The sequence below is a fragment of the Phoca vitulina genome, unplaced genomic scaffold, assembly GCF_004348235.1.
Source record: "Phoca vitulina isolate PV1807 unplaced genomic scaffold, GSC_HSeal_1.0 scaffold10, whole genome shotgun sequence".
Classification (NCBI taxonomy): domain Eukaryota; kingdom Metazoa; phylum Chordata; class Mammalia; order Carnivora; family Phocidae; genus Phoca; species Phoca vitulina.
This window is the reverse complement of record NW_022589713.1, coordinates 50,443,248-50,471,032: the sequence shown is the minus strand read 5'-3', so window position 1 is coordinate 50,471,032 and position 27,785 is coordinate 50,443,248. Positions and strand designations below refer to the sequence as shown.

At 42.8% G+C, this 27,785-nt stretch overlaps 1 protein-coding gene across 2 annotated transcripts in view; it reads left to right on the top strand.

Moving 5' to 3' along the window:
• Window positions 1-2,592: 2,592 nt before the first annotated feature.
• Window positions 2,593-27,785, top strand: part of SUSD5 (sushi domain containing 5) — a 58,744-nt gene continuing 33,551 nt past the window's right edge. For both annotated transcript variants that reach the window (XM_032409069.1, XM_032409068.1), the window contains exons 1-3: window positions 2,593-2,725; window positions 12,628-12,805; window positions 16,818-16,936. In XM_032409069.1, the coding sequence (XP_032264960.1) occupies window positions 2,635-2,725; window positions 12,628-12,805; window positions 16,818-16,936 (388 nt within the window). In that variant the 5' untranslated portion in view covers window positions 2,593-2,634. The remainder of the gene's footprint in view (window positions 2,726-12,627; window positions 12,806-16,817; window positions 16,937-27,785) is intronic.

Here is a 27,785-nt window from a genome sequence, read left to right as displayed (position 1 = left end):
GAGATTTAACGAATATATACACTCATGTGACCACCATCCTCATCAAGATATAGACCATTCCCATAAGGTCAGAAGTTCCTTTGTGTTCCTGCCCTGTCAAAGGCAACCACAGTATTTACTGTCACCACAGATTAGTTTTGCCCCTCTTGAGCTTCATATGAATGGAATCATAAACTTTTTTGTGTAAGGCTTCTTTCACTCAGCAACCACATTATTGAGTATATCAGTATTTCATTCTTTTGATTGCTAAATAGCATTCCATTGTGTGACTATGACACAGTTTGTTTTTCTAGTCATCTGTTGATGATGCTTGGGTTGCTTCCAACTTTAACTATTGTGACTAAAGCTGCTGTGAAATTTGTGTACAAATCTTTTTGTGGATATAAGTTTTATTTCTTTTGGATATACATCTAGAGGTGGAATTCTTTGTCATAGGAGAGCTGTATATTTAACTGTATAGGAAAGTGCCAAACAGTTTTCTAAATCAGGGGTACCAAACCTTTGGAGCATGCCATCTCCCCAAATTAGGACAGGCCAAGACAGATCTGAAAAAAGACAAATTTTAAAATGTCAGGATTAGACAGTAATGGTCAACTGACTATTCTAAACACATTAGTGGCACAGCTCCTGAGGGAGTCTGTCAGTAGCTCCTGCAGGAGCCTCCTGGCCACTCCCCTCCATTCTCAGCAATAATCAGGCTTTAAAAGGTCCCTTCCAGCTCAGACATGTGAAGTCTCACTCCTTAGGTTACCAGCTAGCTGTTAGAAGAGAAGTAACTAAGTAAATTGATTTACACTTACATGTGAATGATTGTCGGGCCTTACTGCATATAACGCCCCAGAGCATTTTTATTTTAAAAGCATAATTTTGTGTTTTGTTTTTTTTTTAAGGGAGAGGGTGGGGCAGGGGCAGAGAGAGAGAGAGAGAGAGAATATCTCAAGAAGGCTCCATGCTCAGCACAGAGCCCAAGGCAGGGCTCAAACTCACAACCCTGAGATCATAACCTGAACTGAAATGAGAAGTCTGACACTTAATGGATTGAGTCACCCAGGAGCCCCTAAAAGCAAAGTTTTATTTCACGAAGGAATTAATCACTAATAATAGCCTTGTTGACATTTAGAACAAGGAGAGGAGATATCTTTTCAGTACACTTCAAAAATTATATGAGCTGAAAAATGACACCTGTAGTAAATCAGATGTGGGTTCAAATACCAGTTTTTACCTTAAAAAAGAAAGTAAGTAGTCTTTCGATGTCTGTGTCCTAGTTCATTGTCTTGGGGACAAGCATCTGTTCCTTTTAGCACCAATTACTTGTTCATCTTCCTTAAATATCTGTCTTATTTAAGTTTGAGCATTTTTTTGGACAGATTGGAGCCTCACGCAGGGTCAGGCACACTGTGGGCCCTCCCTACATGTCTGTTGGCCAGTACGTGAAGGTGGAAGGGACTTGTACACTGTACAGTGTCACGGGTGCCCCAGTTACAATACTGATCTTTATTACTCCACGCGCGAAAAATGCAAATCCTCCTTTCCTCACTAAATGATGTTAATGCTATGAACAGGACAGGGGGTGAGCGGGAAAAAGGAACCAATCCAGAGGTGGCCACTTTATTTTTATTTTTTATTTTTTTTAAAGATTTTGTTTATTTGACAGAGAGAGACACAGTGAGAGCAGGAACACAAGCAGGGGAGTGGGAGAGGGAGAAGCAGGCCTCCCGCGGAGCAGGGAGCCGGATGCGGGCCTCGATCCCAGGACCCTGGGATCACGACCTGAGCCGAAGGCAGACGCCCAACGACTGAGCCACCCAGGCGCCCCAGAGATGGCCACTGTAGAATGTGGATTCCCAGCCCAGACCAACAGAATCCGAATTTTAGGCCCTCTCCTGGTCAAGGAAGCCCTGATTTGGAAGGTGTGAAAATGGTGACAACCACGCCCGCGCTGTCGGTGCTGAGAAATGTTAGGGCGTACCTTGAAAAGTCGTGAAGGAAGCGTCTCGAAGATGCTCCTTTCTGAGGGACTTTCAAGCTACGCTTTTAGGAGGAGTCTCGCTGTTCCGTGCGTTTCACTCCTTAGAGTGAGGTTGGCAAGTTAGATTCTTCTTTTTCATAAACATGTTCCTACTCTGTGGGAGGACGCCAACTGCAAAGTCAAGAGGCAGAGGACAGAATTAGGCATTCGGTTTTGAATGGTCCTCCCGGAGCGCCCGGCCTCTCAGACCGCGTCACCCTTTCGCCGAGGGTCCCCCAAGCAGGCGGGGGTTCCCTGCAGCCGGCTCTCCCCGCCTCCCGGCGCCCTCATCCTCCGCCCCGGCGGCGCCCCGGGAGCTCGGCGTCCGGCGCAGCCTCTTTTGGTACCGAGGCCTCCAGGTGCCCGGCGCGAAGGCGGAGCCGGGTCCAGCCGCCTCCCCGGCGCCTCGGACGAGACCCTCGGGAGCTCGGGGGCCCCAGCGCGGCGGCTCCGGGCGCCCGGCCTCCCCGAGCTGCGCGCGCTCCTCCCTGCGGCGCGCGGGGCGCGAAGCCCACGGAACAGAGCGCAGCGCGCACAGCCGAGTGGCGCACGAGGGGCAGTGGCCGCACAGCCGCGCCCGCCGCCGGAGCCCGCGCTCAAGCCCGCCGCGCGGGGACGCCCGGACCATGGCTGCAGAGGGACGCGGCCCCCGCGCCCAGCTCTGGGCGGCGGCGCTGCTCCTGCTCGGTCTGCCGCGCCTCTCCGTGCGGGCGGATGGTGAGTGTGCGCGGGGTGCCGGGGGTGGCGCGTGGGGTCCGGGTGGGGAAAGCGACGCTCGCTGGGGTGCTCCCTCCCGCAAGCCTGGCGGGGAACGACGCGAGCGGCGCCCGGGCGACCCTGTGTCCCTCGCCTGACCCACCGGGTCTCCGCTCGCCCCAGCGCCCCCCACCCCAACCCCGGCCCGTGAACCCTTCCTCCAAGCACCGCAGAAAGCCTGTGCGATGGTCCGGGAGCCTGCCGCTAGCTTTCCGAAGATCTTCATGAGAGGTCTTTACAATGAAGTCACGTCTAGGGTGCCCTAGAACCTCTTCCGCCGAGATACAACTTTCCACGTGTATTAAACGTACTCCTGGTGGCAAGGCGGAGAAGACGCCCTTGGTAGTGTGGCTTGGTCCAAGAATATTTGAAAGATGAGTGGAAATCAACTAGATAAAGGGGAGAGGAGAGTGTCTTGTGGGGGAGGAAATATCATGTGTAAAGGCCCTGTGAATGGCAGGGAAAATGAGATAAATGATAAACTGGCTGGAGCCGAGATTGCAAGGTGAGGATGTCGTTTGACACAAAGCTGGAGAAGTAGATAAGGAAGAGATTATTGCAGGTTATAAGAATCGATCTGCTTTGTTTGTTTGTTTCTTGTTTCTTGAACCTCAATTCAGCTTTCAGTACTTCCCTTAAATTGGCAGGATCAGAGCCTTATATCGGCTAAGTTTCCAAAAGCTAATTCAGCTGTATTTTGATTTTGGAACAAAACCCCGTTGACTTGGTGAAGGAGGATCTGAAAGAAAACAAGCCAGCAGTTCTCACATCCATGAGCAGTTTCTAGAAAATCCAAGCTTGGGACAAATTAAATTGTTGAAGGAGAAAAACCCTCGCCTGATTTGGGATGCTTTGTGTATTTTTAAATGTCATTGATTTTTAGTAAGCAATATCGGGTGAAATGAGAAGACCCGACAAAAGGAAGCATGGTGGTTAAGGAAAGGAGTAAAGTAAGAAAAAACTTCCAGATATTATCTTAGAATTTTTGGTACTTTTTGTCCTAAGTGCCAGCTTGAAAAACTCTTTGCTCCTAATTAAGGATGAATGCCTTATTTCTTCATATCCTCAGAGTGTTAGAGGAGAAAACAGTTTTAACTTTGAAGGCTCCTCATGATAACCGTTCATGTTTTAAAAATTGAGATGTAATTCACATAAAATTTACCATTTAAAAATTTAATTTCAATGATTTTTAGCATATTCACTATGTTGTTCAGCCATCACCACGATCTAACTCCTGAAAATGTCTATCCCCTGAAATGAAATCCCATACCTATTAGCAGTCAATCCCCTGTTCATTTTTTTACTGTAGCATTTTTTTTGCCTGACATTGAGTCATGAAAATTAGCTGATTTTAAAGAATGCAAGTAGAATAAATTGGAGCTAGTATTAACTTTTGGAACAATGTATACTATTGTACCAACTTAATTCCTTTTAAAGAAATATCTCTGCAATCCCGGAGGTTTTAGAGTTTCACCCTATTGTTACTGCTTAAATGGAATGCCAAGTGGATATGGATCAATATTTTGTGCCTATCTGGCTTGAGGTGGGTCATAGAAAAATGGAGCAGAAATATCACTGGAGAAGGAGAGAGTAACCGCAGCATGAGAGCTTGTTTTCTTGTTGCCCCTTGCCAGAAATGCTTCCGTTTCTCCCTTCTCCTTTCTTTCCTTCTCCCCCTTCCCCAATTATGGGTACACTTGCTTTCAAGAAACTCCATTTGCTGAGTTCCAACTTTTATAATAGAACCATTGAAGAATTAGAACCTATATTATGAAAGGATTCTTTTCTTTACCAAATATATGTTTAACTACTACCACTTTCCACATTTAGTTATTTGTGTTCTACAGTGATGGAAGGAAGAAGAAGAAAAGTTCAGCTAAACTGTGATGTGTTATAGACATTTGAAGAGAGACTTGGAGTTCTTAACTCTATGGACCTATTAAAAATAAGTCAATGAGATAAAATAAAGAACATTTAGTTTACATTTGACTAATAAGATACGCATCTTATATATAAAAGATATCTGTATTTTTTCCCTTTTTTCTACTGTACTTTTAAAATACTTTTGAAATTGAAAAATTTTCACATTAACTGAAGGCAAATTAACTGCATTACAGGAAAAGATTTGTTAATTCAACAGATAATTTATTGAGCATCTACTGTAGGCTAGGTACAGGCCTTGCTGTTGGGGATAGAATGGTGAGGAGAAATAGGTCCTTGCTATCAGGTAGCTTAAAATCCAATGGGTTAGAGAGTCAGTAGATAAATCATTACATGAATGGAACATGAAGTTGTAATTTTGATAGATGATGAAATTAAAGGATAGAGGTACTATGAAAGCATATACTAGGAAGTTTGGATTTGGTGTAGGAGGGTCTGAGGGGGAAGAATGAGTGTCTGGGTAGAGAATAGCATATACCAAAAAAAAACTGTGAGCCAGGAAAATGGGCTATGTGATAAGAGACAGAATGACTGGAGCCAAGAGTCCAAAGTGGAAGTGGTTTGAAAAAATGCTAAGGAAATTGGAGTGGGTACAGTGAGGTGGGTCCTCATGGAAAGAAGTTTTGTTTTAATCCAAAAAAGGGAAAGAAGCCACTGGATGATTTCCAGTAGTAGAGTGACTGATAAGATTTGCATTTTGAAAAGATTACCCTGATTGTGATGTAGCGAGAATGGATGGGACCAAGGCAAGACTAGATATGGAGAGGCCATTTTATTTGTGCAGGTGAGAGAGGGTGGAAGTATAGAGGTGGATGGGGTGAATGGAAAGGGTCTGGACTGAAGCGAAAAATGTGAGTCATCTGTTTTAAGTATAGTCTTTAAAACCATGTGTGTGGATAGAATCCCAGGGAAAGGTTTCACAGTGAGAAGAGATGACCTACAAATGAGCCTGGAGTGAAGGAAACAGATTTAGGGTTATTGACTCTGTGTACATGAAATATATTGGCCTATAATTTTCATTTCTTAAAATATTCTCGTCAGGTATTGACATCAGGATTGTGATGATTTTCTTTTAAGATTTATTTATTTATTTTAGAGAGAGAGAGCATGGGAGAGGGGTACAGGGAGAGAGAGAGAGAGAGAGTCTCAAGCAGACTCCACGCTGAGAGCAGAGTCCAACATGGGGCTTGATCTCACGACCCTGAGATCATGACCTGAGTCAAAACCAAGAGTCAGATACTTAACCGACAGAGCCACCCAGGTGCCCCTAGGATTACAGGCATTTCTAAAATAAGTTGGGAAGTTGTTCCCTCTTCTCTTCTCTGAAAAGGTTGCTGCAAGGTGAGCTGTTGTTTTGCTTTATTTAGTGTTTGGTAGTGAGGTCATATGTGTTTGAAGTTTTTCTCATGAGAAGAATTTAAATGAAGAATTTATTATTTTTTAAAGATTTTATTTATTTATTTGAGAGAGAGAAGAATGGGAGAGAGAGAGAGAGAGGGAGGGAGAGCACAAGCAGGGGTGGAGAGGTAGAGGGAGAAGGAGAAGCAGGCTCCCCACAGAGCAGGGAGCTTGACTCGGGGCTTGATTCCAGGACTCTGGGATAATGACCTGAGCTGAAGGCAGACGCCCAACCAACTGAGCCACCCAGGGGCCCCTAAATGATGAATTTAATTTCTTTAAGTAGATAAAGAGATATTCAGATTTTCTTATTCATTTTGGGTCAGTTTTGTTAAATCTGTTTTTTTATGAAATTTGTCCATTTCATCTAAATTGTCATCCAGATGTACTGGCATATATAACATAATAATCTCGTGATTTTTTCACTGTCCATGGGATCTGTAGTGATGTCCCCTTTCATTCTTGATATTGCTAATTTGTATTTTCTCTCTTTTTGTCTTGATCAGTTTTGCTAGGGATTTATCAATTTTGTCATTCTTTAGAAAGAAGCAACTTTTGGCTTTATTTCCTCTATTGTATGTCTGCTTTTCATTTCATTGATTTCTGTTCTGTCTTTGTTATTTCCTTCTACTTCACTTTAATTTTATGTTCTTCTGTGTTTTTAAGATAGAAAATTAGATCATTGATTATCAACCATTCTACTTTTGTTTTTTTTTTAAAGATTTTATTTATTTATTTGACAGAGAGAGACACAGCGAGAGAGGGAACACAAGCAGGAGGAGTGGGAGAGGGAGAAGCAGGCGTCCCGCAGAGCAGGGAGCCTGATGCGGGGCTCGGTCCCAGGACCCTGGGATCATGACCTGAGCCGAAGGCAGACACTTAACGACTGATCCACCCAGGCGCCCCAACAATTCTACTTTTGTAATATGAGCATTTGAGGCTATAAATGTCCCTTAAATACTACTTTAGTTTCTCTACCAGTTTTTGTCACTTACATAAAAATGTTTTATTTCAATTGTGGTTTCTTCTTTGAACCATGGTTTATTTAAAAGTATATTTTGTAATTTCCTTGCACAAGGGGATTTTCCTAGTTATTACTTTGCTATTGAGAGGCAGTATAATTCAGTGGTTAGGATCACTGATACAGAGTCTGGTTTTGTATCTCAGCTGTGTGATCTTGGACAAATCATTAATACTAAATCTTAACTATAAGATAGGGATAATAGGGATGCCTGGGTAGCTCAGTCAGTTAAGTGTCTGCCTTCAGCTCAGGTCACGATCCCAGGATCCTGGGATTGAGCCCGGCATAGGGCTCCCTGCTCAGCGGAGAGCCTACTTCTCCCTCTCCCTCTGCTGCTCCCTCTGCTTGTGCGCTCGCGTGCTCTCTATCAGATAAATAAATAAAATCTTTTAAAAAAATAGGGATGATCATAATAACACCTACAACATAGAGTTGTTATAAGAATTAATTTAATGAATATTTGTAAAGCAATTTGAATAACACCTGGACCATAGTAAACACTGTATAAGTGTTTGATAAATAAAACAAATGATTTTAGGTTGTTTGTATTGTGGTTTAAAAATATGCTTTGTATGATTTGAGTGTTGAAAAGTTTTTCAATTTGTCTTGTAGCTCAGTATTTGATCAATTTTACAAATGTCCTGTGTGTGTCTAAAATGAATGTGTATTTTGTAGTATGCAGTATTGTGCATTGGTCCTTACATCAAGCGTGTTAATTTTGTTGCTTAAATCTTCTATATTCGTTCCAATTTTTTCCTGTTTTATCAATTACTGAGGAGGATTGTGCTTAAAATTATAAACACTGTGAGGGGCGCCTGGGTGGCTCAGTCATTAAGCGTCTGCCTTCGGCTCAGGACATGATCCCAGGGTCCTGGGACCGAGCCCTGCATCGGGCTCCCTGCTCCGCGGGAAGCCTCCTTCTCCCTCTCCCACTCACCCTGCTTGTGTTCCCTCTCTCGCTGTCTCTCTCTCTGTCAAATAAATATATAAAATCTTTAAAAAAAATTATAAGCACTGTGGATTTTTCCAAATCTCCCTGTAGTTTGTTAATATTGCCTTCTTCCAGTCTAGAGTTGTTATTTATTTAAGTGTTTAAAATTATTTTATATTACTCATGAAATAACTATCATCATAACAGAACCTGTTCTTCTCTAGTGATGCCTTTTTCAATGACAGCTTTATTGAAATATGATTCATATGCCGTACAATTCACCCATTTAAAGTGTGTGATTCACTGGTCTTTAGTATACTCACAGAGTTATGAATCACTACACACAATTTTAGAACATTTTTTCACCCCAAAATAAACCCTATACCCATTAGCATTTACTTCTTGTTTCTCCTCAACCTCCCAGGTCCTCAGCAACTACTTTCTGTCTCTATGAATTTGCCTGTTTTGGACATTTCATGTAAATGGAATCATAAAATATGTGGGTTTTTGTGACTGGCTTCTTTCACTTAGCATAATGTTTTTATCCATTTGCAGCATGTATCAGCACTTCATTTTACTGCCAAATAACATTCTATTGTATGGATATTCATACCGTACTTTGTTGATCCATTCATCAGTTGATGGTCATTGGGTGGATTCTACTTTTTGGCTATTATAAACACAATTTTACAATTATGAACTTAATTTATTATTTACCACACATAATGCTGCTATGAACATTCATATAGAAGTTTTTATGTAAACATGTGTTTTTAGTTCTCTTGGGTATTCACCTAAGAGTGTGATCCCTGGGTCATATGGTAACTCTATGAGAAACTGCTATTAACTGAGAAACTGCTAGACTATTTTCCAAAGCAGCTACATTCTTTTACATTTCCACCAGCAGTGTTTGAAGGTTCTACTTTTTCCACATCCTCATCATCACTTATGTCAAAATATGTCTTTTTGATGATAGCCATCCTAGTGGATATGAAGTAATATCTCGTAGTTTTGATTTGCATTTTTCTGTTGGCTAACCATGTTGAGCATCTTTTCATGTGCTGATTGACTATTTCTTTAAAGATGTCTATTCAGGGGGTGCCTGGGTGGCTCAGTCGGTTGGGCATCTGCCTTCGGCTGAGGTCATGATCCCCAGGTTCTGGGATCGAGCCACATGTAGGGCTCCCTGCTTGGCGGGGAGTCTGGTCTCCCTCTCCCTTTGCTCCCTGCTGCTCGTGCTCTCTCTCTCTCGCTCTCTCTCTCTCAAATAAATAAATAAAATCTTAAAAAAAAGATGTCTATTCAGACCCTTTACCCATTTGTTAAATACCATTTTAGCCCTTTTTAAGTATACAATTCTGTGGCATTAAGTATATTCACATTGTTGGGCAACCATCACCAACCACTGTTCATCTCCAGAACTTTTTCATCTTTGCCAGCTGAAACTCTGCCCCATTAAGCATTAGTTCTCTTTCCTCCCCACCCCAGCCCTTGGTAACCCCCATTCTATTTTCTGTCTCTGTAATTTGACTGACTTATTTCACTTAATATAATGTCTTCAAGATTTATCCATGTTGTAGCATGTGTCAAATTTTTCTTCTTTTTAAGGCTGATTAATTTTCTTCTTTTTAAGGCTGATTAATATTTATATATATATAATACACCATATTTTGTTTATCCATTCATCTGTTGTTGGATGCTTTTGTTGCTTCCACCCATGGGTGTTGTGAATAATACTGATATGAATTTGTACAAATATCATTCAAGTCCCTGCTTTTACTTCTTTGGGAATTGCTGGATCACATGGTAATTCCATGTTTAGTTTTTTGAGAATCACTATATTATTTTCCACAGCAGCTGCACTATTTTATAATCCCACCGGCAATGCATAAGGGTTCCAATTTTTCTCTACATTTCTGCCAACACTTGTTATTTTCTGTTGTTTCTTTTTTTATTAATAGCCATCCTAATGGGTATGAAGTGGTATTTAATTGTAGTTTTGCTTTGCATTTCCTTAATGGTTAATGCTGTTGAGCATCTTTTCATGTTCTATTGGCCATTTGTAAAACTTCCTCAGAGAAACATCTTTTCAAGTCCTTTGCCCATTTTCAGTCAAGTTATTTGGTTTCTTTAATTGTTGTTGAGTTTTTGGAGTTCCTTACCCATTCTATATACAAGTTTCTTATTAGATGTGTATTTGCAGAAATTTTCTTTCATTCTGTGGGTTGTCTTTTCGCTTTATTGATTTTGTTCTCTGAAGCAAAAAGTTTTTAATTTTGATGAAGTTCAATTTATGTATTTTCTCTTTGTTTGGGCTTTTGTTGTTATATCTCAGAAACCACTGCATAATCCAAGATGACAAAGATTTCCTATGTTTTCTTCTAGGTCTTTGATTCACTTTGAGTTAATTATCATGTAGGGGGTGAGGCAGGAGTCCAACTTCACTCTTTTACAGGTGCCCGTACAATTGTCCCATCATCATTTCTTGAAAAGACTCTTCTTTCCCATTGGATAGTCTTGACACCCTTGTTGAAAATCAGTTGGCTGTAAATGTGAAGGTTTATTTCTGGAATCTTATTCTTTCCTCCATGTCTCTTTATTATCTTATTATTTTCCAAATTTTTTGTCTCTTTACTACATTTTGGATGCTTTCTTCTGATTTCTGTTTCAAGAATAAGTTCTTTGTTCAATTGTGTCTGATATGCAGCCAAAAATATCCATTGCATTTTTAATTTATCATTGTATCTAATTTCTAGAAATCCTGTTTGGTTCTTTTTCTTATCAGCTAAGCCACTTTTTATAGTTTTCTATTCTTTGCAGGTATTTTCAGATGTGCCTTTTATTCCTTTATATGTAGTAATCATCACTGTTTTATAATCTATGCCTATTAACACCAGTATCAGATTTCTCTGTAAGTCAGTGTCTGCTGAATGTTTTATATGTTGCTTCTCACTAGTGGTGCCTTGTTTCCTATACACTTAGTTGTATTTTACTGTCCTTGTCATTGCCTTTGAAAAAATATTTGCATGGGATTTCCTGAAGCATAAGATGAAAATATTTTTTTCTCCAGACAAGATTTATGTTTGTTCTTACCAGGTGTCTGGATAAATGTCGATCTCAAGCCATTTTAAGCTAAATTCATGGCTTAAAGTATCTCAGAGGCCAGTTTTTGCAATTCCCAATGAGGATTAGCACTTGGGTTCCTAGCACCAAGACAACTCTTCCAACAGTCCCTTGAGAATGAGGGGACGGAATATTGTTTATCCTTGTTCATTCTTATCCTGAGAGTTTAACCCTTTAGTGTCCAAGCTTTGTGTATTAATATGTGCATGAGATGGTGGTGGAGGGGGACGGAGAGGTCTATCACATTCCCTACCTTGTGAGCCCTGGGCTTTCACTTTTATCCCCCTTGCTCGGGGGCTTGGCCATCAACACTTTAGTTAAATTTCATAATATTTTTTTCCAGATAGGCAAATGCCATTAATACAAAAGTGTCCTGGGGCACATGCTTCTCCAGACCAAACCATAAAGTATAGCTGTTCAGATTGTGTATTGCACACTGGTACCAAGTCTAAGGGAGGACTAGTCACCTATACATACATTTATTGTGAAACATTTTTGCATTTTTCTCATAACTTTGGTTCCAAAGCTGAGGGATAGTTATATTTATTATAGTTATTTTGCAGTTGATAACAGTTAAAGTGTCTCATTCTAATAAAATCAGTATATTATGATAATTTTGCTAATAGACAGAAGTGAAGTGTCTCATTCTAACTGGGTGTTTTTCTCCCTTGCCTTTACCTTAAACTTGGTCAGGTTATCTAAGGCATTGCTTCATCTCTACAGGAAGCTCCTAGGGACTGCAGTGCTCCCCTCCTCCTCCATGGGTTTCTTGCCTAAAGCTCTCTTTTGCTTTCAGCCTCAGCTTCCACCTCTGCCTGAATTCATGTTTCCATTCCGCTCATCTGCCACACGTTTTTTGAGGCCCTCTACATGCCCATGTGCTGCAGCGAGCCAAGGTGCACCAGATATGGTTTCTGCTACCTCGTCCAGTCTGGGAGAAATGGCAGCAAGCACAAGTGAACTCATTGCGGGAAGGGCCTGATAGTGTCCTGAGACAATAGGACAGAGAGAAGGGAATGGGGAGAACTGTGTATGGGGTCACCCCTAGGGCTGGGGCAGAAGGCAGAGCTGAGACCTAAATCAGTGCCCCGGACACCAACTGACCCAACTCAGGGGGACGGAGAACACTGAGCCTCACCCCGTGGTGTTTGTAAAATAGCCTGTAGAAAGGAAGATTTGAAGGGTTTATCCAGATAAACATACCAGAGCAGATGGTTAATTTTTTTTTTTTTTTTTAAAGAAGACAGGAGCAAAAAACAGATGAAAGCACCAAAGTAATTGTCATCACCTAGTCCCGGGGATGAGTGCAATGGGGTAGTTGCTGCCCTCAGGTCTTCAGGCAAGCAGGAAACTCCAGTTCTGACAGGTGTCTGCCAGAGAGTGAGTTTGCTCAGGTTAAATTCCCGTGGATCCTGGAGTAAGCCTGTGTTCGTGCTTGTCCCCACACAGGGAAGCTTTTTGTGCTGGAGTCTCAGAATGGCTCTCAGGGCCTAGAACTGGAGGTGGCTCGGCTTTCCTGCAAGAGCAGGGGCGCTCACCTGGTGTCTGCGGAAGAGCTGCGGAGGGTGGTCCAGGATTGTGCCTTTGCGGTGTGCACCACCGGCTGGTTGGCGGATGGCACCCTGGGGTAAGTCAGGTGTGCTGGGGAAAGCTCTCCTTCCCATTCACCCCCGCTGCCTACCAGGGCTTGTATGGGAGCTCAGTAATTGTTTTATTGAGGTGCCAGGATAGGCAACATGCAATGGGCAGTAGCTTCCAGCACATTCTTGTTTTGAGTTCTCAAATAAAAACATTTTTGTGGCATTCTGTCACAGTTTTTCCCCCCTTTGTTATTTTGAATTTCCTTTTTAAGTTACAAAAATAATACATGCTTGTAAAGAATTTCAAATAATACAGATACATGTAAAAGTATCAAGTTTTTTCTCTTTTTTCTTTTTCCCCACCTCGATTGTAGTGACTCTTAACTGGTATATATTCTTTATTTCTTTTTCTCTGTGGATATTCATCTACATACATATGAATAGGAGGATGGTATCGCCACAAATTCTTTCACATTACTCCCATTGATAAGTGGGGTCTGTGTCCTCTCCCTTTGAATCAGGGACGGTATAGTATTGCCTTGACCGATAGAATACAGCAGGATTGATACCATGTGACTTCTGAGGTTAGGTCAGAAAAATCCATGCCCAGATTTCTGGGACAGTCACTTTTGAGATGTCAAGTAAGACGTCTGCCTATCCTGAGCAGGCCATGCTATGAGGAAGCCCAGGCCACAGGGAGATGCCCCACAAAGGTGACTCCACCGACAGCCCCCACTGCTGTCCCAGCCCATAGCCAGCATTAATTGCCAGAAATGTAAGTGAAGGTGCCTCGGCGTGAGTCTCACCCCCAGCTGTTGAGTTCTTGCCAGGCTATGAGTCTTCCCAGCTCAGGCCCTAGACTAGAGATTAGAGAGCAGAGACAAGCCATTTGCATCGTGCCCTCTCTGAGTTCCTGACCCAAGGAATCCTTGTGGAGAAATAATTCTTGTGGCTAGCTAGGAGAAAACTGCCCATTCGTTCTGCTAACTGCTTCTTTAGTCATACTCAGAAAAGGCAGGAGCCCTTCCACTGTCTCCTTCATGCCACAGGAATGTGAAAGAGCAAAGTGGGTTCCAGCAACTACTTTGGCTGATAATAACCTTGAAGATGGGCTGGTAGATGGCCATAGAAAACACACACAACCAGACTGACTTACGTCTCTGGTTGTGTCATGTGTGAAGCAGCAGTTGAATAAAGAGGACAGCTAGGCTACATCCAGAGCCTCCCAGTGACTCTGGACCCATGGCCCTCTCTGCCTGACATTTTACGTCCAGGTTCCTGAACAGACAAAACAGGTCCTATACATGCATGTTTCCACAGTGTAGTCAAATGTGGATATTTTTCATAACTCTGTTATTATCATTGCATCAGATAACCAGGATGTTCGGGAATTCTGAAGAGCCAGCTTGGAGCCAGACTTCCGTCTCCCAGGCATTGCAAATCAGGACTGGGTCTTTAGAAAGATCCATCCTCTCTAGGTTTGCTCTAAAATGTTAGGACATATTAGTAGATCTCTACATTGCTTAGATGATATTTCTTTGTAGCAAACATACTTACTTGATATATTTACTACACAACATATTAATTCTAAAAATAAAACTATTTTAATGTTTCTGGAACCAAGAAGCATCTGATCATTAGTATATACATTTCACTGTGGGTCTTTCCTATACAGCCATCCCCCCTCCACACTGAAAACCAATTATTAAATGCACGGTGCATCTTGCAATTGATGGCATAGTAAATATATAGTAGATCTGATCTGTATGTCCATGAATTTATGTTGAGTGTACACATAAATCCAGAGGAGGATGGAGGCCTAGAGTGGTGAATACAGAATTGGGAACCACTTGCCTCCTAGAAGCTTTTGCAGATTCCATAAAGGATGGCTGAAAAACAGTAGCAATTTAGATGGCCTTATAGGACTAGGACAGAGATTTGAATTCAGGTTTTGTGTAGTCAGGGCCTGCAGAGTCTTTTGCTTTGGGCTGGGACTTTACAGGGCTGTACCCCAGGAGTAAGAGTAAATTGGAAGAAGCTTACAGGCCCTCATAGTAGCCACAGCATAGCTCAAAATCCTCTGGAGCCACGAATGTGGGTTGAGATGATACTGGAGTTCCAGTGTTCCCAATAACTAGCAGAACTGATTTTAAAAATCCTCTCTAGAAGGGGATAGCCTTATCCTAGGCAATTTATTTCCACAAACAATTTTTAGAAAATATAGGCTTTGTCCCGCAATATAAAATAACCAGTCACATAGGAGATAAGGCAACCAGAATAAAGACAGCGAATAGAAACTCTAAATATTTGCATTGGTAGATGCAGACTTTAAATAACTTTCTCAAATGTTCAAAGATACAGAAGACAAGAAGGAGAATTTTGGCAAAAGACTGAAACTATGAAAATAACCAAATGGAAACTCTAGAAGTGAAACATACAATAACTGAAATTAAGAGCATAATGGATGGATCTAACAGCTGATTTTAAAAGAGCCAAAGAAAAAATTAGTGAACTAGAAGATATTTTAGAGGAAGTATCCAGAATAAAGAACAGAAGTAAAAGAAGGATGAAAAATACAGAAGAAAGGGTCAAAGGAAGAGATGTATGTAATTGGAATTCTGAAAGAAGGAGCAAAAGCAATATGAGACTTATCTACAACTGAAGAAAAACACCCAGGCACAGATTTAAGAAGCCCTACAAAACCTGAGTAGGACAAATAAATTCAAACTTAGCACATCATAGTGAAACTGGTAAGAATCAAATATAAAGGAAAAATATTAAAAGTAATAACAAGTACCTTCCAAGGAGCAACAATAAATGGACAATGAAAGCCCAAAAACAACTGAGTGGTACTTTCAAAGAGCTGCAAGAAAATTATTGCCAACCTAGAATTTTATACCCAGAGAAAATATCTTCCCAGAATAAAAGTAAAATAAAGACATTTTCAGACAGACAAAAGGTGAGAAAATCCATTATATTGGACTTGCACTAAAAGAAACACTAAAGGCTAATCTTCAGGCAGGAGAAAAGTAATTACAGGTGGAAGGCTGGAGATGCAAAAAAGAAATGAATGTCAAGAGTAAATATGGGGTAAATTGAAATTATGTAATTATATAAAGCAGTAAATAATACTAAACACTAAAAAATGGCACATAGATCAGGTAATGTTTTAGGTATGCTAATACATAGTATTTTAAGTATTTTTAAGTTGTATCATTGGAGAAGAGAGTAAAAGTAATATTAAATATTAATAAGTCATAACCACTAAAAGGATAGTAAAAGGATATATAACTTCCAGACCAATATGAAAAAGAGAATGCCAAAAAAAGATTCAAACAATCAGAATTGGGGAAAGAAAAGAGAGAAAGAAAGAATGTGCAGAACTAATAGAAAGATGGCAGATTTCAATTCAAAGAGATCTGTGATTAAATTAGATGATTAAAATAGATGAGATGCTCCATTTAGAAAACAGAGATTTTTTAAAATTCTACTATTTGCTGTTTGCCAAAGATACTCCTAAATAAATCATGGGAGAAGAATAAATTATGGTTTGTTAATAAGTAGCACGTATGTAGAACTGAATGATACTAAAACTATAACATACTCAAACTTATAAGATGCTACTAAAGCTATAGCTAGAGGGAAATGTAAAACATTTAGATGCTTGTATTAAAACAGAGAAAAGGCTAAAGGTTTATGAATTAAGTAATGATCCATTTTAAGAAATCTGAAAAAGAACAGAAACAAACCCCCTCAAAAAGAAAGGAACTAATAAGAAGAGCAGCATTTTGTGAAATAAAACACACATACACTAGAAAAGATCAACAACGTACCGGCATTGAAACTTGAACTGATACATGTGGGCCTCAACAGAGGCATCACCTGTGTCTTCCTGATTGCAGGCCTTTGTCTGGGAAGAGTACTTCCCTACTGATGCTTTCAGCCAAAGATCCTAACTCAGAAAAATCTCTGCTGATTGGGAACCAATGGCAGAAAAGAATTGTTCTTTCCTATTCTTAGTTAGTACTCCTAATACAGTGTCTTCTTTGTCTGTTTCAGGACAACCGTGTGTAGCAAAGGGAGCGATGAACAGCAAATCACGAGAGCCATTGATGTGAGAATTGAAAGCAACCCAGTTCCTGGTGGCACGTACAGTGCCCTTTGTATTAAGGATGAAGGTCAGTGCCGGAGCCTTTGTCAAGTTTCTGGAGGGTGCGTATGGTGGTCGCCATCTTAGGTTGCATTCTCCAGAGGCAGACCTTGAGATGAGGAAGTCTTCCAAAGAAAAGCCAATAGGGCAGTGGGGCAGTGGGAAGAGAAAGGAGGTAGACCAAGCGGTGTGGCAATACTGAGCAAAGTCCACAGTGGCAGTGAGGTGGGGGTGACCTTGGCTCAGTCCTATAGGAAATCTCTGGAGACAGTGTAGGTCACCAGTTTTTCTGATCAGAGGTGAGAGCAGCGGTATTTATACCACTGCGCCTGTCAGTCGTTGGCTGCTTCAGGGGATGTAGACTCCCAGGCACTTGTGGTTTATGCTGTGTGCTGGCAAAGGGTTCCAGGAGCCTGGGCGCCACCTTCCAACAAAGATGCAGAGATGCCTACTGGGAACCCCTGTGCATGGAACTGGTAAAGGTATCTAGGCAATACGGGGCAGACCCCTGACAGCATCTGCTACAGTTGTTGATGTAGCTTGCCCTCCAGTCTCTCTTCATGGTGGACAGCACACGAACAAGGAAAAAATCATTTTTCCCCAAAAGGAAATTTCCCTCAGGCTGCATCCTAGAGGCACCAAATCCTAATCTCCAGGGAAGGGGTCGGAGGAGTTGGGAAATCAGAGAGCCAGGTGAACCCCAAGGCCCTGGCTGACGCTTGTTAGATACTTATCAGTGACAAGCTTCCCTGCTCCTATGGGGTCTTCCTCCAGAAAGTCTTCATATGCTCATTGCTATGGAAGAGTGTGTTGGGAGAGTCTTCTGATATCTGCCCAGTTGAGCTACTGAATGATGTGGCCTTGCTGTGTAAAGCTTGGTGAGAACAATATCCATGGTTTGTTTTTCAAAACCACGTAAGTAAATTAAGATGATCCTTTGAATCCCAGACATAGGCAAAAGTTCAGATTCCTGAGAGAGACAGCACAGAGCCAGAAGAAAAAGAGCATGATCTTCTTTCTTCAGTGATCTCAATGAATATGTGGGGCTTCTGAATCTTCTCTTTCCCTGCTGAACAAGGGGTATCAGTTAGCTTTTGCTATGTAACATACCACCCCAAAATGTAGTAGCTTAAAACAACTATTTATTTAGTTCACTAGTTTTTTGGATCAGCAGTTTGTCTTTCTGCTGGTCTTGGCTGAGCTCATTCCTGAGTCTACAGTCAGCTGATGGCTAGGTGGCCTTGCTTCTAGGAGTTGGTGGCTGTTGGCTAGGGTGCTGGGGGCCACTGAGCCATATGTTCATCATCATCCAACAGGATAGTTTGGGCTTTCCACCTCACTGGCCTTCAGATAGGTGGTGTCTGTGCAAGTATGTGCTCCTTTTTGCCCACAATTATAGTGCATGAAGCCAGAGGTTGGAAACATCCATTCACATCCCTGTAGGGCACCAAGCTCAAGCCATGACAGTGACTCCAGAACTGAGTTTTTGCCAAACGGATATAATGTGCCTTCCGATATACAGCAATCAGAGGAACATTACTTCAATTCAGTGGCATTCCTGCCAAAAATGCATAACTTGGATCTACTCAGGAGGAAACATGAGCCAAACTCAAATTGAGAAACATTCCACAAAATGACTTTAAAAAATGTCTAGGATGAGAAAGGCGAAGTGACTCTTCTAGATTAAAATAGACTAAAAAGACTTGACAATAAAATGCAAAATGTAATTTGTGATCGGGGATTGCATCCTGGACCAGAAAAAAATAGCTATAATTGATAAAATCTGAGTATGGATTATGATTTAGGGACTAGTTTAATAACTGTACTGCAGTCCTGTAAGAGTATCTTTGTTCTTGGAAATGTGTGCCAAGGTTTTAGGAATGAGGAGACATCATATCTACAGCTTATTCTCGAATGTGGCTCAGAAAAGAATTACAGGTACAGATATACATATGTATTCATATATGTGTATATACGCATACATATATTTGTTTCTGTATAAATAGATATCTACATCATCCATCTATCTAGAGAGAGAGAGACAAATGATAAAGCAAATGGGGAAAATGAAAACACATTGGTGAATCTGGATAAACGGTTTTATGGGAAATCCTTATTCTTACAATTTTTCTGAAATTTTGAAATTATGTAAGAATGAAAAGTTTCCGACCAAAAAATGGTCTACATACTTCCAAAAACAACAATAACAACAACAGGAAAAACAAACACAAAAACACTCTGACTCATGGGAACCAACAAGGGAAGACAGTTCATGACGGCTGTCAACCAATGTGAGGAGCGATGCCCCTGTGTGTGGCTCATTAGCGTCAGGGTGCTCCAGAGCCCTGCCTCCCAGAGCAGTTTGCCCGAGCCTCGCCTGGCCTCCCGCACCTCCGGGTCAATGCAGATGAGCTCATATGGCGAAGACTGGAGTCTTGGTCCTATGGGCCTGATTTAGGAGGAGGCTTCAGGTGGGCCACAAAGGGGACTCAGGAATGCATGCTGAGGGGAGATTAGGGTTGGAGGGCTGCTCTCTCTTGAGCGTTCTAGAAAAGCAGGATGGATTCCCCAAAGTCACTCAGAGAGAGCACTGTCCCTGTTGAGCGCTGCCTTTCCTCCTTTGGGAAGAGCCTGTAGAGCACTCCTTCCCGGCCTCTGCCCTACTCGGGAGCCGTCGCTTTTCCTCAGTAGAGCCTTTGTTGGCCGCACAGGCAACAAGGGAAATCTGTGTGCTGAAGGAAGGTGTAGCGCCTCGGCAGAAGCCGAGAACAGGCAGTTCCTTGAGGTTCTGCGGCAGGGGAGGGCTGGTCTGGTTCAGCGTTCGCACCAGTGCCGCGTCATCTCCTAAGGTTGCCTTTTTCCTGATGATGCTCCACGGCACTTGGCTCCATGCTGCTGCTTCTCTCTGGCAAGATGGGAGGAATGAAGCGTGCTGACTCCCAGAATGGTAGACGAGTGCCTCATGAAGAGCCCAGAAGGAAAACAGAGCCTGTGGAATATCCAGGCAGCTTCCTTCCTGTGTTTCTTTTTTGAAATAAAGCTCATCATGGATGTAGACTTTTCTCATTTTCCTTCCAGTATTTTTGTTTCATTGACAGTGAATTTCCAGCCCTGTGGTGATCTCACTTAAACTAATAAGTGAAGTTATTTTTAACCAGCTGGATGCTGATGAAATAAGCTGCCTCCACTTGGGTTCTCTGGCTTTGCTTCTCTTGGCGGCTTGTCTGTGGGGTCGACGGCATGGGGTCTGGAGGCTTCGCGTGTCCTCTTGCCTTCTCCCTGTTGCACCCCCCAAGGCTCCATGTCGGGTATGCTTCTGTTCCCCTGCATACTTTACTGTTGCCTGTATTTCCCTTAAAACAGAAAAGGAATTATTCCCTTCCTTTATGTCATCAAGTAGAGCTGGATGCTCACCTTTTTGAGAGCAATCAGGAATTTGTGAGAGTAGCCAGTTCCCAAGTCTGCCTAGAGGAGGTCCTGTGCCTCAGGATTGACTTTGGGGAAATTCTCCCACTGCTTTGAAGAGACTGGAATCCATTAATTGAAGGTTTTGAACCGCTGATAGAACTGATGTAATTTAGGTTCTCCCAAGGGAGTGTGGAAGACTCTGAGCTTATTAGCATTAACCTGGTATTGGCCATTTGTTTATTTGTCCAGGGTAATGCGAAGTCTAGTGCCCAGACTTATGGGAGAGAGAGAGAGAAAGAGAGAGAGGACTCATCCTCACCCTCGAGGAGTTGACAGTGTATAAAGATAGGTAAGAAATGAATGTGTTTAGGAGGGTAATTAGGGAGGTTCTTGCAGTGGTGGCAGTTGAGGTGGAGTTGGAAGGAGTTGGTTTCATAGGGATAATGGTTAAGGAAGGGCAGAGAGGACACTGCAGACAGAAGAGAGCAGGTGGAGCAAAGCCTAGAAGCATAGATCCCAGTGGTTTGGGGGAGACTCGCTCTGGGAGAGCCATTGTACTAGTGCTTCAGGGAGTGAACTGGGTTCAGAACATCCCTGTGGTCCTGAGTAGCAGCTGGGCAGGACTGAGGTGGCTGCAGAAGGCAGCCCAAATAATCCCCACTGCAGGAAGCAGGGATGCCCCCTCCTCTGCCACCCCCACCCCCAGGCCTAGACAGCATCAGGTCTTGCTTTCCCAAGACTGAGGTCTTCCATTCCAAAAACTTGGGCTAGAACAGTCCTGATGTACAAACAGCCAGTTCCCAGAGATGCTAGGTGCCTGGGCAGCTAGAGAAAAAGTGCCAGTGGGTCCTTATCCCCTCGGGCAGATAATGGTGATGTCTCTGTGACCTGGGGCTACAGGCACCAACAATCTGGATGGACTTCTCCACTTCCCTGCTACCCAGAAGAACTGCGGCTGCCCTCTGAACCCATTGGTGCATTTAGGGAGCCTGTGCTTGGCTTTCTTGTATGCGCTGGGCGGAGGAGCCCGAAGTCCTGCCTCACAGACACACACATGAGCCCCCAGAGCTGAGCACTCCAGTGGCAACTTTGTTCTCGAGATTCTCGGAGGTCCTTAACGATGTGCAGTCCCACAACAGTCTCTGGATCAGTAAGTCACTTCGTGACCATCTGTCATTAGCTTTCCTAGAGAGTGTCCTCATGGGGCTCAGAGTTCTGCGGAAAGAGAACCTAGAGCCAGGTGTTCTTCAGGTAGAGCAGAGGCCACACATTTACAGGATATCATCAGAAGGGTTTATAATACCTCTCTGAATCCCCCAGCAGCTCGTACAGGCTCAGAGAGTTATAAGCTGCCCAACCCATCATCAGCAGTGATTAGAGTGTGGATCTTTCTTACTGTAAAGCCCAGGTTTTCTGCTCCGTCACACAGTATGCCTCAGGAACTAGCAGCTTCCTTGACCGTCCACGGGGGCAGATGCCACCCAGGCAGCCGGCACAGCGTCACAAAGCGGGGGGCAGCCCTCCTCCCAGAACCACATCCCTGTCTAGTGTTTGCCTGGGGCCCCCAGGCTTCAGTTGCACTTCTGTTTATGCTTTAAAAGGATTAATAATGTAGATTCCCTGCCCTTCATGTCTCATCTTTCATTGGTAAAAATGAGCTGAGAGAAACTTCGAGGTGTGGAGAGGATCCAGAGTGCCAGAGGACAGGTGGGTCGGGGCCACCCCTCAGTGTAGCCAGAATCCCATTGACTGTGATGGAGTTTTCGCTCAAGCACACTCCATCCTTGGGAGGCCATAATCAAAGCCACCAGGATTTCTGACTCATATGCAATTCGGTTGCAGACCTGCTTCCTTCTTTCTCCTGGGCACCTCCCTATATCCATCAAGGCCTGACCTGCCTCAGTTTACTCAATAGTAAGATCATTTTAAAGCCTGTCTTCCCAGATGTGGGGACTCAGATCCACACAGCTAGCTCTCCTAGTGTGACTTTTGGGCAACTCATCAACTTACAGCAACATTTGGGCTCTTAACATTTCCCTGCAGTAAACCACACATGAGCATTCCTCTCTGTTTGTAGGGGCCAAGAGTTTCAGGTGTACTTTACAGATAATGTTTTGGTTTTTAAATTTTTTTTAAAGATTAAAAAAAATTTTTTTAAATAATCTCTATACCTAACGTGGGGCTTGAATTTACAGCCCCGAGATCAAGAGTTGCACACTCCACTGACAGAGCCAGCCAGATGCCCCTACAGAAAAAAAGCGTTTAATGGAAGGAGCTGCACTCATGCATGATTTCACACCTCGGAGGGCCTGGTTTGATGCAGCTGTGGCGAGGGAGGGGGTGGGTCGCTGGGGGCCATGCAGGCCTTGGGGCAGAGTCAGAACTGCCTGAACTACCTTTTACCCTCAACCCATGAATGGGGTCACCTTGGGGCAGTGGAAAGGGCTGATCTAGGGGAAGAGATGTTTTTACTTTCTACTTTTAACACAACTCTACTGAGTGATCATAAAAGAGAGAGAGGAGGAAGGAAGGGAAAAAGTAGACGAGGTGGGGAGAAGGGAAGGAAGAAATAGCAAGTAGAATGAAGTGAGAGCTAGGACATGGAAAATCTTCCAAGACATATTATGCGGGTCTCAGAATATGTATAGCATGACCTAATTTATGTCGTTAAAAAAAATGTACTTTGTACAGGAAAGCGCTTAGTGTGTTTGAGGAACAGTGTACCTAGATTGTTCAAGTGACAAAGGAGTAGCCCAAGATAGGGCTGGAGAGGTGGGGAAAAGAGCTAGCTATGCAGGGGTGAGAACATTGGGCTGAGTTTTAAGGGGAAATGCGAAACCATTGCAAGGTTTTTAGCTGGCAGCTGATTTTTGAAAAATTTCTGAAGATCATTTTGGCTGCTAGTGTGCAGTCCAATAGATCGGAAACCTCCAAACTTTGTGCAAAGTGCTCTGGAGCCCTCTGTTTATGACAAGAAGGTTAATCGGAACTAAACCATGTTGTGTTCAAGGGAAATAACACCTCAAACACAATAGTGCACAGTGGTTAGACCTGTGGGCTCTGTACCCAGAATCCCTGGGTTCAAATCTTGGCTCTATCACTTACCTGCCTTGGAAATTATATTAGTATTCATGATGTAGAGGTGTTGAGAGGACAGAATAGGACAATGCAAGTAAATCACTTAGCCCAGTGCCTGGCACAGAGTAAGACCTAGCAAATACAAGCGGTGACTGATTAGTATCTAGCTGCATACAAACTCTAACAATACAGGGTGTTAGTGGCATGGTTTCTTCACCTTGATGTCACACTATTTCTAATAAAGCAACCCATAATTTCTTTTGAAAACATTGAACAAAATTTAATATGCATATGCCATACAACCAAGCAATTCCATGCCAAGGTATTGACCCAAGAGAAACATATGGCCACACAAAAATGGGTGCACAAATGTTCATAGCAACTTTATCATAAAAGCCAAAAACCGGAAGCAACCCAAATGTCCATCAGCTGGTGAATGGATCAAAAAATTATGGTATATCCATATCATGGGTTATTATTTGGCAATGAAAAGAATGAACTAGGGTACCTGGGTGGCTCAGTCAGTTAAGCATCTGCCTTTGGCTCAGGTCATGATCTCAGAGTCCTGAGATCAAGCTGCGTTGGGTTCCCTGCTCAGTGGAGAGCCTGCTTCTCCCTCTCTCTCTGCCCCTCCCTGCCATTCATGCTCTCTCTCTTGCTTGCACTCCCTCTCTCTCAAATAAATAAAATTTTTTAAAAAAAGAAAGAAAGAAAAGAATGAACTATTAGTACATGTAAAACATGGATGAATAATATTTTTTTTAAAGATTTTATTTATTTATTCATGAGAGACAGAGAGAGAGAGAGGCAGAGGGAGAAGCAGGCTCTCCGCAGAGCAGGGAGCCCGATGTGGGACTCGATCCCAGGACCCTGGGATCATGACCTGAGCCGAAGGCAGACGCTTAACTGACTGAGCCACCCAGGTGTCCCTATGGATGAATAATATTATGCTAACCTAAAAAGCCAAATATAAAAAGGTTACATACTATATTATTCCATTTGAATGAAATCCCAGAAAAGGCAAAACTACCTATGACGGAAAGTAAGAACAGTGGTTGCTTGGGTTGGGGTTTGGGAGGGCATCCAAGGCCAGGAGCAAGGAGGAAATAGCTGAGGAGAGCTGTTCTATACCTCAGTTGTGGTGGCAGTTACACAATTGTATATATTGACCAAAAACTATTAAGCTGTACACTTAAAATTGGCAAGTTTTAGTTATATAAATAATATTTAATAAAACAAAAAACAAGAAAAAATATTGAGCAGCTTTAGAATTCCAAAATTCTTTCTCTCCAGAGCTTTCTTGCATATACTATCTCATTTAATTCTCAAAGCCATATTGTGGAGAGGGTATTATCATTCTTTCTGTTCAGGTGATGCAACTGAAGAACAGAGAGGTTTGGGGCATTGTCTTTGGTCACACAGCTCCTGGAAGGTGCATATGGGAACCCTCACCCAAACACATTCCTGTCCCTGCTCTTCCAAGTTCTGTGCAGCAGGACGTGAGAGCCAGTCAAGCCTGATGCATCCATCTTCATGACTCCTGTTGACCCTGAGGCTGCAGCTCTAATCTGGACTTGGCACATGCTTCAAATTTTTGACTTCAGGAAGAGAATATTAAGAGCTAACACCTGCTGTAGCACCCACTGTGTTACCTGTGTTCACTTGTTTAACACAACAACCCTGCAGAAAGTTACTATTGTTATTTTACAGATGAGGAAACTGAGGCACAGCAAGGTTAAGTAACTTGCCAAAGTCACACAGTTAGCAGGTAGGGGAGCAGGGAGTCAAACCCAGACACTAAAGGATTTTGTTCTCTGAGGTATTCTTCTTTTTACCCTGGAACAGCTCATCTTCCCTGGGGACTGCTGTCCCAGCTGGGAGATGCGGTGCTCATACTCGGTGGCCCTGCCTCCCAGTTTGCCTGGGACAGTTTGTGTTTGTTTATACTTGTCCCACTGTAATTATTAACAGGGTTCCCTCTCATTTTTATAAGTACCTTAATATGGATAATAAATTATATGGTCACCCTAGCTATTATCACTACAGGCTTGAATTAGAAGGAAAATTCTCCCTCGGAACTCTCTTTACCAAAAGGGGAGTGTGTGTGAATGGCAGAATAGCTCCGTGTGGATCTGGGCTTTACCCTGCTCACCACAGAGGCTCATTGTTGTTGGAGCCCAGATAACCTGACAGAGCCAGAAATGCAGCCCATGCCCAGGGCCCGGTAGGGGACCCTTCCAACACATCCTGTGGTGTAACCATCTGAACTTAACCTGGTTATTTGCTACTCTCAACAGCCAAAGCCTGACCCCAAGAGTTTGTATCCCTCAGCAGTCCCTCTGTGCTTTCTCTCACCTTGAACCTAGCCTCCATCACGGACCACTGCTGCCATATCAACAGTGGGAAACCTGGGCCCATGTCTGTTCTGGTCTTCTTATGAACCATTTTGTTTTGCCCTTCTTTGTGGCCACAGAGGGCATTCAGTTCCTGTCCAGCCATCGTGTGCTTGGCTGTATTTGGCCAGAGGGAACTGGGTGTTCAATTACCATTGTGACTTGACGAATGATTCCAAAGACCATCAGTCTCCAACTGTTTGCTTGGGAAATGGAACTCATTTTTATTTATGTCCCCATTAAGTTCCAGGCATGTAGTAGCCATTTAATTCTGGTAAAAATCGTATGAAATAGGTGTCATTAGCTCCATGTTACATTTTTAATATATTTTTAAATTATAAACATGAATAGGTGGTCACTGTAGTCAAGAAAGTCTAAAGAAAATTAAAATCATTTATAATCAGTCTGCCTTGAGATAAGTACTTAAGCATCAGTCCTGTTTACGCTGCATTTTTAGTTCACCAAATTGGGATTTTATGGACAATATATAGGTCTGCATTCTGTTTTTTTCACTCGTAATATATATCTTCCATTGACACTGAATATGCTCCAAAGGATGATTTTTTTTTTAAGATTTTATTTATTTATTTGACAGAGAGAGATAACGAGAGCAGGAACACAAGCAGGGGGAGTGGGAGAGAGAGAAGCAGGCTTCCCGATGAACAGGGAGCCCAATGCGGGGCTCGATCCCAGGACCCTGGGACCATGACCTAAACCGAAGGCAGATGCTTAACGACGGAGCCACCCAGGCGTCCCAAAGGATGATTTTTTAATGGCTATTGTGACAATCCATCACATGAATGTATGTAAACTAGACATTCTTCTGTCATTAGACATTTTGGTAGTTCTGTGGTTTTCATTATGATAAATAATACCGTGATTGAACATCCTCACACATGTATCTTTCTTCCCATCTTTAATTTTCAGGCTCTTTTTATAGTTACAATTTATTGAGAACTATGTGTCAGAAGTTGCACTAAGACCTTGTCAACTGTGTGCTGCATCAGACATGCTTAACTACCTACACAATGACAGTCCCCTCCCCCTTCCTTCAACAGTACCATCCTCAACCAAGAGCCTGTTGTTAGTATTCACCAGCACGCCACTGGTCAGTTGGGGGAATAAGCAAGCAGGGAAGAATTACAAGAAAAGCAAAGGGTGTCAACATTTCAAAAGAGAGGGAATCCCTTTAAGGAGTCAGAGCAAAGAAACTGTTTGAAACTGTTTAGAAGATAATTCATATTCTTACTGAGCAGCTACTCCATGTCCCTTTACGTACCATCCCATCTCTCTCCTCCCCTTCATGGCCCTGAACTTCCTCTACATCCATGGTCTCCATGATCTCACTTCCTATTGCTCCTTCATCTCTCTGTCCACTGCTTTCTGGCTTCTGTCCTATCACGGAAGTGAAACTGTTCTCCCCAGGGTTTCTGGCAGCTTCCCTACAGATAACTATAGTGGCAGCTTCTCAGCCTGCATTTTGCTTGCTGTTTGTGCAGCCTTAAGTACTTGACCATGCCTTCGTCCTTGAAACATCTTTTCCCTTGACTTCCTTTGGCTTTCCTTTGTATGTCTGGCTGCAGGGGTGACCTGTGTGAACTCTTCATTCTCTGCTCACCTCCTGGGGCTTTCACCTAGACCCTCCTCTCCCGTAACTCAGCATTTCAGTGGTTTCAGTTTTCATCTAAACTCTCATTAATCTGGGGTACCTGGGAGGCTCAGGCAGTTGGGCGTCTGCCTTTGGCTCAGGTCACGATCTCAGGGTCCTGGGATTGAGTCCCATGTCAGGTTCCCTGCTCAGTGGGGAGCCTGCTTCTCCCTCTCCCTCTGCTGCTCCCCCTGCTTGTGCTCTCTCTCTCTCTGTCAAATAAATAAAATCTTAAAAAAATAAATGCTCATTAATCTCAAATCATTTTCTTTTTTTTTTCTTTAAAGATTTTATTTATTTATTTGACAGAGAGACAGCACAAGCAGGGGGAGTGGCAGACAGAGGCAGAG